The following is a 10,448-nucleotide window of genomic DNA, read 5'->3' as shown; positions in this document are numbered from 1 at the left end:
CTCTGGAGCGAGCTCAGGCTTGCCTGTGTGTGTGTGTGTGTGTGTGTGTGTGTGTGTGTGTGTGTGTGTGTGCGTGACTCTGGAGCTCAGGCTTGCCTGCCCTGCTCAGGGATCAGCCATATTTCTGAGTCTTGTGATGTCTGCTTCTCTCCTCATTGCTGATGTTCTTCACTCTGGAGATATTTGGACTCAGACACACAAACCGATGAAGCTCAAGTTAGTGTCCTCTGGTTTCCACCTTGTAATCCTTCAGGGACATCTGGTTTGGGAGAGGGGTTAACGCAGAACAAGGAGATCACTAAGTGTGCGAATGAAAAAAGATCAAAGGAGAACAAGGCTGTGCCTCAAGTGTGGAGAAGGTTTTTATTGTAGACAGGGAGCAAGCAGGCAGATGGAGGAGTCCAGGCTGAAAGTGGCCAGCAGAGCAAACAGGGCTGTGAGAGGAGAGAAGAACAGGAAAGCACCGTGGGAATGAGAGTCTCATGTAGCCCAGTGGGAGCAGGCTGGGGGCAGGAAGCCCAGCAAATGGGAGGGAGAGGTTTAGGATAGGAGGTGGGTGAGAAGTGTTCAGAGGAGCCACAGGTATTGAATGAGACTTGCCCTGGGTTTGAGACCTAATACAGTGTATATGTACTAAGCTATTAATATTGACAGGCGGATTCTCTTATTGCTGGAGGTAACTGGAAGCTTGAAGTTGTTAGAAATAAGTTTGGGGACACAACGAAAGAGACCAGCACTTCCATTGAAGAGTCTGGACAAGGTGAACTTTACTCCTGATCAAGAGGGTGTTCTCAGAAAGAGGGAATACCCAGGGAGACTGGGCGTGCATTTGATCTTCATTCTAACTCAGGTGGTGATTGGGTCTTCTCCAAGTTGGCATGAGTCTGAACTCACAGACTGATGCAATGGCTATCCTTAGAAGACTCAGCACTCAGGAAATGCAGGAGGAAGAGGAAAGGAGTTTCTGAAAACAAAAGGCCCATTGCCCCAGGTGTTCAATTCCAAGGGAATGTCCTTTGGTTACCTGAAAGAGTGTTCTTGTTCACAGGAAATATACTCTGAAGTTAGGGGACCCTGATGTAAGCAAACTACATAGTTTGAATAGATGAGAACACTAAAGTCAATGTAGTGAATGTAATATTTAAGTTGCTAGTAAATAGAATTTGGAACACTTAAGCCATAGAAAAATAGTGGGGCTGGAGAGATGGCTCAGTGATTAAGAGCACTGTCTGCTTTTCCGAAGGTCCTGAGTTCAAATCCCAGCAACCACATGATGGCTCACAGCCATCCGTAATGAAAACTGATGCCCTCTTCTGGAGTGTCTGAAGACAGTTACAGTGTACTTACATATAATTAATAAAGATTAAAAAAAGAAAGAAAGAAAAATAGTGGTAAGAAGAAAAACTATGAACCGGGTGGTGGTGGCATAAACCCTTAATCCCAGCACTCAGAAGGCAGAAGCAGGTGGATCTCTGTAAGTTCCAGGCCAGCCTAATCTACAGAGTGAGTTCCAGGACAGCCAGGACTACACATAAAAACCCTGCCTTGTGGGGAAAAACAAAAACCCAAACCATTTACATTAAAGTCTTTCAAGGCAGGGGAGAGAAAAGGATTTGAAGTCCTTGTCCCAAACACAAGTTTATATAATTTTTGATTGAAAAGACTCATATTTGATATCTCTCACAAGGTGACCACCTGATGGCAGCAACGAGGGAGGTTTGGAAGGAGGTGATCCCATACCTCAGTGCCCTTTCACAGTGGATGAGACCAAATGCAGAATATAGAGGCCACATCTAAGTATCTATTCTCAAACGTCTCTAGCCCTGCTAAAGCTAGGTTTCAGGCTTCTCCAGTCCCGGTATGCCATCTACATTCAGCATGCTCATAACAACCTCCTCACCTCTTCACTGGATGGAGATAATACAAACAGAAACCACCTAAAAGCACTTCTCAGGCGCACATCACAATACTTGGCACACAGTGGACGCTTAGTGCAACATGGAAGCTATTGTTTACATTCAATTTACAGCGCCCATTCATAGAATGGTAGGTTCACCCTCCACTGTTGTGTGTGCAAGATTCACACGTCGTTCAAAGTCCTTCAGTGCCCGCAAAGGGGTGGCTTTAAGGTCCTTGCAGCCTCGGTCGGATCAGGCTGCACTGACTCAGCCTCAGCACGTGAGCAGTCAGCAGTCAAGGCTGAGTGCAGGGCGTGTTAGGTGCATGACAGTCTCCGCAAGCCGTCCGCAAAGTTAGCTCCAGTGCACCAGGTCAGAGAGGAACGGCAGCCTCACGTCACCTCGGCAGGACCGCGACTCGCTAGGTGGGCGGGGCTCACAGGCGTCCAAACCGGCCGTTAGCTACGCATGCAGAGGCGGGGCCCATAGGTCGCGCTCTGCCAAAGCCTGGGGGCGGGGTCTATGAAATAGCGCCTTGCTATTGGCTTCCTCAGGAAGACGGGACTCTCAGTTACCATTCCCTATTGGCTTTGCCGAACAGAGGTGGGACCTAAAGGTGTCACGCCCTACCATTGGCTGCGTCAGACGGGCTCTGCGGCGCTTCTGTGTTGTCATTCGGCGGCGAGTAGAGGACACAAGCAAGATGGCGGTGGTGGCTGGTCTGGTGCGGGGACCCTTGCGGCAGGTAGGTAGCGGCCCCTAGCGCGTCCGCTGTCGGCCCTGTGCCCTCTCTGAACCCTTTTTTTCTCTCCCTGCCAGGCTTCCGGGCTGCTGAAGAGGCGTTTTCACCGCTCGGCGCCCGCAGCGGTGCAGGTAACCCGTCCCGACGTCGGGCAAGGCCGGGAGGGAGTCCTGGGTCCCGGGAGCGGGCCTGAGAGATCCCGGTCCTGTCTGCCCCAAGGCCGGGTGACATCTTGGACCCCGGCAGCGGCCGCCTCCTGCGGATGATTCGCGCTGCCTCTGTCCTCGCCCGGTGTCACTCATATTGTAACCATCCCTTCGAGGCCGGTGGCCGTCTAACAGTACAACCACCTGCTTTCCTGACTTTTAACCCCCACCCTCGAGTTGTGGTAAAATATAACTGAAACCTTATGTGTTCAAATGTGGCATCGAATGAATTCACGGTATACACTATCAACTTCCAGAACTTTCCACGATAATAATTCACAGTATTCCAGCCGCTGTTGTACTTTTCTGGCTCTTTTTGAGTTTGCTTGTTTTAGAATGTCATATAATTTGAATCTTTTGTTCTTTTGTGTCTGGCTTATTTAACAAAGTTCATCCATATTGTAGAATACATACATCCGAATTTTTTCCTTTGGAACGTTGAATCATATCCTTTGTACGTTTTATTTATACATTCATTTAATGGTGACTTGTTTCTACCTTTTGGATTTGTTATGGTGCTGAGAACAGTGGCTTGCAGATACATATATATATCTAGAAGGATTTTGCCAGTCTACATTATTGTAGTAGCATAGCAGCACCTGCATTGTGGATGTCAAGTGTTGGGCACTAGTGAATGCTTAATACTTATTCGTCGTTAGTAGCCATAGTTAGCCCTTCCTTGCTAGTTTTCTGAGTCTTAGTACTTCAAGTGTATAGGTAAAACAGCCTGGCATGCTTCCCATGTAGGAAACTGCCTCTGAGCTAGTTTAGCAATCAATCGCTCAGTTTTCTTGACTGTGCACTTGAAGCAGTACAGCAGAAGTGTTCTGTAAGCTTGTCACTAATGTCTAGTGAAGATTATTTAGCATAAGTGGTGCTTGTTAAGTTCTTGGAACTTTGATTTGTATGATGCGTATTTACTTTATGTATGTGTGTGAGCATGTACATGTGCACTTGAGGTCAACCTGCAGGGAATCCGTTTCCTCCTTCCACCATGTAGGAAACTGTAGATGAAACTCAACAGGCTTAGCTACCTTCTCTCCTCAGATTCTTGGAATGTGGGCTGCCTGCATGAGTGTTACATTTATGTGTTATGTTGTGGGCAATGTAGGTAAGTATAAGGAAGGGAGTTTCCATAGTCTCCTGAATAATCCTGTAGCATGTTTTCTGTTTATATACCTGTGACAGTTGACAGTTCGTGAAGCTATTAATCAAGGTATGGATGAAGAACTAGAAAGAGATGAAAAAGTTTTTCTGCTCGGGGAAGAAGTTGCCCAGTATGATGGTGCATACAAGGTAACTGAAATAGATAAACTTTATGTAAAATTAAAAAGTATCCATTTGCCCTGAAAACCACTTGAAAGTGATGTGGCTAAATCTTAATTGTAGGTTAGCAGAGGCCTGTGGAAGAAATATGGTGACAAGAGGATCATAGACACCCCCATATCAGAGGTGCGCTCTCTAGACAAGCTTTGAGGGGCTGGTCAAGTACTCAGTTTTAATTTCTATGGACTTTTTCTTAGGCTGGTGTTTGCTTTACAGATGGGCTTTGCTGGAATTGCTGTTGGTGCAGCTATGGTATGTAATATTTATGGAACTAATCCAAGGAGATTTCCTTTAATATCTTTTGAAAATATTGTTTGCTGTGTGTTGTGGTGTTTGCCTTTAATCCCAGCACTCAAGAGTCAGGCAGATCTCTGAGTTCAAGTCCAGCCTGGTCCACAAAGTGAGTTCCAGGATGGCCAGAGTTACACAAGGAAACCTGTTTCCAAAAAACCAAAAAAAAAAAAAAGGAAAAAAGAAAAAAACACCCCCAAAGCATGCTGTTTGTATGTGGGGGAGTGGGCTGTTTGTGTGTTGGGAGAGTGAACTATGGTTATTCGCCACTCTTCCTTGTTTTGTTTAGTCTTTTTAACATTGATGTTTTCCATTTGACAGGCTGGGTTGCGGCCCATCTGTGAATTTATGACCTTCAATTTCTCTATGCAAGCTATTGATCAGGTTATAAACTCAGCTGCCAAGACTTACTACATGTCTGCTGGCCTTCAGCCTGTGCCCATAGTATTCAGGGGGCCCAATGGTGCCTCAGCAGGTGTAGCTGCTCAGCACTCGCAATGCTTTGCTGCATGGTATGGGCATTGCCCAGGTTTAAAAGTGGTCAGCCCCTGGAATTCTGAGGATGCAAAAGGACTTATTAAATCGGCCATTCGGGATAATAACCCAGGTAACCCTGCATCTCTTTTGTACATTAGAAAGCTGACATGAACTCTCTGCAAGGGCATCTAGTGAGGCTTAGATACAGCATATGTATAACGTACTAATGATTTAGAGACAATAAAGATAGTCAAAAATGTACTTATTCTTCTTACTCTAAGGGGCTGGTTATTTACTACATACCTGCACATTTGGCTTGACCTCTGTTGACCAGACTGTGTGTAAACCATTCTAAAGTTTCTATGTGAGACAGAAACCAGGCTTCTAATTCATAAAATGAATGGTTTTGTAGTATATGCATTCATAGTTATTTTGCCTGTAGTTTGTTGTTTGAGAGCTTATAATGTTTTGCAGTGGTGATGCTAGAGAATGAACTGATGTATGGAGTTGCATTTGAACTTCCTGCAGAAGCTCAGTCAAAAGATTTCCTGATTCCTATTGGAAAAGCCAAAATTGAAAGGCAAGGTAAGAACACCTTGGTATGCATTCATCATTTTTACCTTAGCCCTTGTGTTTGCATTTGTCAGAAGTTACTGCTAACTTGTTTAACTTAAAAAGGAAGAATGAATGAGCTTGTTAGGCTTTTCTGGTAGGTTTGTATTTCATGTTCATGAATACAGCCTCTGCCTCATTGTACAGCTCACTGAAATAAGCTGCAGGTTTGGTAAGACAAGCCGTAGCTGGCTGCAGTCACTGGTACTACATCAGTTCCATTGACCTGTAATCTGTGACCACTTTGTTTCAGGGACCCACATCACTGTAGTTGCCCATTCAAGACCAGTGGGCCACTGCCTAGAAGCTGCAGCTGTATTGTCTAAGGAGGGAATTGAATGTGAGGTAAGTGGACTTTCACTCCCCCTCCCTCACAAATCAGAAAGGCTCCTTTTAAGATCCAAGACTGATGAGTTGGCTTAGCAGGTAAAGTTGCTGCCAAGCCCTGACAGCTTCTGAAAGTTGTTCTCTGCCTTCTCCACATATGCCAGCCACATGCTGCTCTGGGACGGGGCTAGGGCCACTGGATGAGGCGGGACGTGGGGAGTCTGACTGCAGTGCAACCCCATGGAACTGCAGGGCGTTGGACTGTGGGAAGCCACAGGATCCTGCTCTGACTCTCAGGCACCACAGTCTGTTCTGGGGTCCCTGGGACGACAGGTTCCTGCTCTGGGATATATGTCGCTCTCCTTTGTGTCGCAGAAGAGCTGAGAACAAAATGGAGACCCTCGGGTTGACTCTGGCCTGGGGGCTGAAGGAAAAAGGGCAGGAAGGAGAGCTCTGGCAGGTTACCTCGGTTTGGTGGTGGCTGTGACTGGAGTGCAGGGAAGACCCAGCGAGAGGTTAGATGGATATGGCCTGTTCTAGGGAAACCTGCTCCATTGCTCCAGCACTGCGGATCCCAATGAGAAGAGGCACTCCATGGTTTTAAGGTGTTTATTGTAGAAAGGCAGAGAGAGGGAGAGAGTAGGGGAGTAGAGTCCAGCCATGGCCACATGGAGAGAAGGGAGGGAGGGAGGGGCAAGGGAGCAAGAGTAAGAGCAAGAGAGTAAGAGAGCAAAGAGGGGCAAGCAGCTCCTCTTATAGTGGACTGGGCTACCTTGCTGTTGCAAGGTAACTGTGGGGGTGGAGTCCAGACCAGGAGCTTGGGGCATTGCCTACTTGACTGATGGGCACACGCCTCTCTGCAAGGGGCTGTGGGGGTGGCTGTAGCTGTGATAGGAGCCAGGGGCCCAGAAGGCCTAGCCGAACTCCCCACCAAGTTACCACCCACCAGGTCTGGGGTTCCAGGCCTGTGCTCGACTGGAGACCAGGCTATCTGTGCACAGCTCACTGCCCCACATGCTGCTACTCTTTCTTTCTTTCTTTCTTTCTTTCTTTCTTTCTTTCTTTCTTTCTTTCTTTCTTTCTTTCTTTCTTTCTTTTTCTTAAAAAAAAAGATTTATTTATTAGGTATACAGCAGTCTGCTGGCATGTTTGTTTGCAGGCCTGAAGATCTTTTCTTTGCAGGCATCAGATCTCATTAAAGGTGGTTATGAGCCACCATGTGGTTGCTGGGAATTGAACTCAGGACCTCTGAGCCATCTCTCCAGCCCTTAAAATCTTTGTTGTTGGTGGTGGTGGTTTTTGTTTTTTTTTTTTTTTTAAGATTTATTTATTATTATACATAAGTATACGGTATCGGTCTTCTGACACACCACAAGAGGGCGTCAGATCTCACATGTGGTTGCTGGGATTTGAACTCAGGACTTTGAGAAGAGCAGTCAGTGCTCTTACCCGCTGAGCCATCTTGCCAGCCCCAGGTTTTTGTTTTTTCAAGATTTCTTGTATAGTCCTGGCTGTCTTAGAACTAGGGCTGGCCTTGAACTCAGAAATCCAACCTGCCTCTGCCTCCCAAGTGCTGAGATTAAAGTCATGTGCCACCACACCCAGCTACACCACATGCTTCTATATGCTATTGTGTGCACACTCACACACCCTATATCCAGAAGCTATGAATTCATGCCTGTAATCCCAAGACTCAGAAGATAAGACATAGAATCATGGTTTCCAGGCCACCTTGAGCACTGCCATCAGTCTGTCTCTGCTTAGAGTCAAAAGTGTTGCCGACCCACACAGACTCTGGGTCTTTTAAGTTCCTACTCTCTCAAGATCTAGTCTTGTTAGGCTGGGGAAATGGCTCATTCAGTAAAGTTGCTCTGCAAGCATGGGGACCTGATCTGGATCCCCAGCACTCACACAAAAACATAGTCAGGTGTGGCAGCATGGGCTTGCTACCAAGCAGTGGGGAGACCCCGCTAGGAGGATCCCTTGGGCTTGCTAGCTTGGCCAGCCAGTCTAGCCAGTCAGGTCCAGATTCAATGAGACCATTTCTAAACAAATAAGGCAGAGAACAATTGAGGAAGAAACTGGAGGTCCCCAGCCCCTCTCTCTGTGTGTGTGTGTGTGTGTGTATACAATCAGAAGGTCCAGACTGGCAACTGAACTTTAACTTGTATCTAATATCCTGTGTAGAACCTATCAAGTAGTGCTTCATAGGCTATGAAATGTAGATAATAGGAATTCTTCTCCATCATAGGGATCATGGTGTAGGCCCAATGCATATTAAACACTCAACTATATATTTTGATAAGAGGGATATTGAAACCAAGGAGGATAAATGAATTCTATAGGTGAGCAAAGCTTCCTGTGATGGGGTTACAGGTTTTAATTGTAAATTCCCCTTTTACTTTTGTTTGTTTGAGGTAAGATCTCACTGTGTTGCCAACACACAGTGTCATCCTGCCTTAGCCTCCTAAGTGGTGAGCTTACAGGTATGTGGCACTGTACTGTTTTCCTTAGTCGATACAGTTGTGTACCTGTTGATAGGCCATATTTGTTTCTCAGATTCTATAAAGCCTGTTTCCCTGCCTCGTCTTTCTTCAGGTCATAAATCTGCGTACCATCAGACCGATGGACATTGAAGCCATAGAAGCCAGTGTGATGAAGACAAACCATCTCGTGACTGTGGAAGGAGGCTGGCCACAATTTGGAGTAGGAGCTGAGATTTGTGCCAGAATTATGGAAGGTATTTCAAAGAACCTGGTTTTAGAACATAATCAAGCTGTAGTGAACACTCTGTGTTTGAAAGAGATCAAAAGCTAGGGGTGACCAAGTACATTTTCAACTTGTCAGTCTAGGGTTTTGTCTTCTGGGTAAATGTTTTTAAGTCAAGCCAAAAGTAGATTCCTGAGTCCCGAGTCTGCCTCTCAGGTGAGCCATCTCTCTTCCTTAGGTCCTGCATTCAACTTCCTCGATGCCCCTGCCGTTCGTGTCACTGGTGCTGATGTCCCTATGCCTTACGCAAAGGTCCTAGAAGACAACTCCATACCTCAGGTCAAAGACATCATATTTGCAGTAAAGAAGACTTTGAATGTCTAATTCAGACTTTGAATGTCAAGTCATTGAAATTTATTTAAAATAACTTGTTGGGACTTCACCTGATGTGTACCGCGAGACTTACTAGTCATAAAGTTAATGCTGAAGTGACAACAGGCGTCTCTGTACTGGTAAGAAGTTTAAATGTGCTTACGAGTGGGATGTTTTCCACTCCCTACCCTAGATGCTCTGCTTTCTTTGTCTGTTACTGTTTAAGTTAAATCTGCCCTCTTTCATTAGAAGGGGCAAGATAAGAATGCCCCCACAAAAGATAACTTATATGTCTAAAAAGTATATTATCTACATTTGCTGTTTCATTGTTTTGATAAGGAATAAAGGGGATTCCTACCAATGAAGTCTTGGAGTACTATTAAGAAATTAATGTCAAGCTGGGTGGTGGAGGCACATGCCTTTAATGCCAGCACTCTGGAGTGAGCCTCAGGAGGCAGAGGTAGATCTCTGAGTTCAAAGCCAGCCTGGAGTACATTGTGAATTCCAGGACAGCAAGGGCTACCCAGAGAAACCCTGCCTTGAAAAACTACATATCGGGCAGTGGTGGCGCACGCCTTTAATCCCAGCACTTGGGAGGCAGAGGCAGGCGGATTTCTGAGTTCGAGGCCAGCCTGGTCTACAAAGTGAATTCCAGGACAGNAGGCGGATTTCTGAGTTCGAGGCCAGCCTGGTCTACAAAGTGAATTCCAGGACAGTCAGGGCTATACAGAGAAACCCTGTCTCGGGAAAAAAAAAAAAAAAGAAAAACTACATACATACATACATACATACATACATACATACATACGTATATTAGTGTCAAATAACTGATATGCTGTATATAACAACTATAGATCCTTTAGTTTTTTAGAGGATTTCAGTGTGTCTTTGGCTGGCCCAGAACTCAGGATCTCACAGATCTACCTGCCTCTGCCTCCAGAGAGCCGGCATTAAAGGCCTGTGACACCACACCTGGCCCAAATTGAAGCTTTTTCTTTCCAGAGCAATGCTCATATTAGCCAAGTGCTCTACTGCGGAACTTCATCCCCAGACTATGACTATTGCTCTTATTCCTATGTCTGAAACTTTGCCCCAAACTGCAGAACTAAAACCAAAAGCACTTAGGCCCAGATTTCCATCAGACTGGTTACTAGTCCACACTGCACACAGCCTCACAGCCTTTCTTTCTTTCGTTCCTTAAGGAAAGGGTCTCATGTAGCCCCCAGACTAATTATGTAGTTGAGGATGATGACCCTCCTACCTGCATCTCCCAAGTGCTACAGACTCAAACCACCATGCTTGGTTGATACTGCGCTAGTGACAGGTCTGGGGCTTTCTGAGCGCTAGGCAAGGTGAGTTATACATTTACCTCAGTCTATGGATTCCTCACACCTAGTGAAGGGTTCCTTTTAAAATTAAAGATTTATATCAGGGTCTCCACAGGAGTATACTTTGTTCTCTTCTGAAATATCTAGCAAAGCTACAACA

General features: G+C 45.8%; 1 protein-coding gene across 1 annotated transcript; it reads left to right on the top strand.

The window, feature by feature from the left end:
- Nucleotides 1–2,546: 2,546 nt before the first annotated feature.
- Nucleotides 2,547–9,321, top strand: Pdhb (pyruvate dehydrogenase E1 beta subunit). The gene is made up of 10 exons (XM_021203062.2): nt 2,547–2,643; nt 2,718–2,771; nt 4,035–4,142; nt 4,236–4,298; nt 4,389–4,424; nt 4,785–5,070; nt 5,415–5,525; nt 5,806–5,897; nt 8,478–8,619; nt 8,827–9,321. The coding sequence occupies exons 1-10, from the start codon at nt 2,602–2,604 to the stop codon at nt 8,970–8,972; spliced, it is 1,080 nt and encodes a 359-aa protein (XP_021058721.1). The 5' UTR covers nt 2,547–2,601; the 3' UTR covers nt 8,973–9,321.
- Nucleotides 9,322–10,448: the final 1,127 nt, after the last annotated feature.

Source organism: Mus pahari, chromosome 8 (assembly GCF_900095145.1).
Source record: "Mus pahari chromosome 8, PAHARI_EIJ_v1.1, whole genome shotgun sequence".
Lineage (NCBI taxonomy): Eukaryota > Metazoa > Chordata > Mammalia > Rodentia > Muridae > Mus > Mus pahari.
This window is presented reverse-complemented; position numbering and strand designations above follow the sequence as displayed.

Bases quoted from the DNA above. Each gene is read 5' to 3' on its own strand.
- Pdhb (XM_021203062.2), top strand. From the start codon at position 2,602: ATGGCGGTGGTGGCTGGTCTGGTGCGGGGACCCTTGCGGCAG. The intron at 4,299-4,388 runs GTGCGCTCTCTA...TTTGCTTTACAG, and splicing joins TAGACACCCCCATATCAGAG to ATGGGCTTTGCTGGAATTGC. The intron at 5,898-8,477 runs GTAAGTGGACTT...GTCTTTCTTCAG, and splicing joins AGGAGGGAATTGAATGTGAG to GTCATAAATCTGCGTACCAT.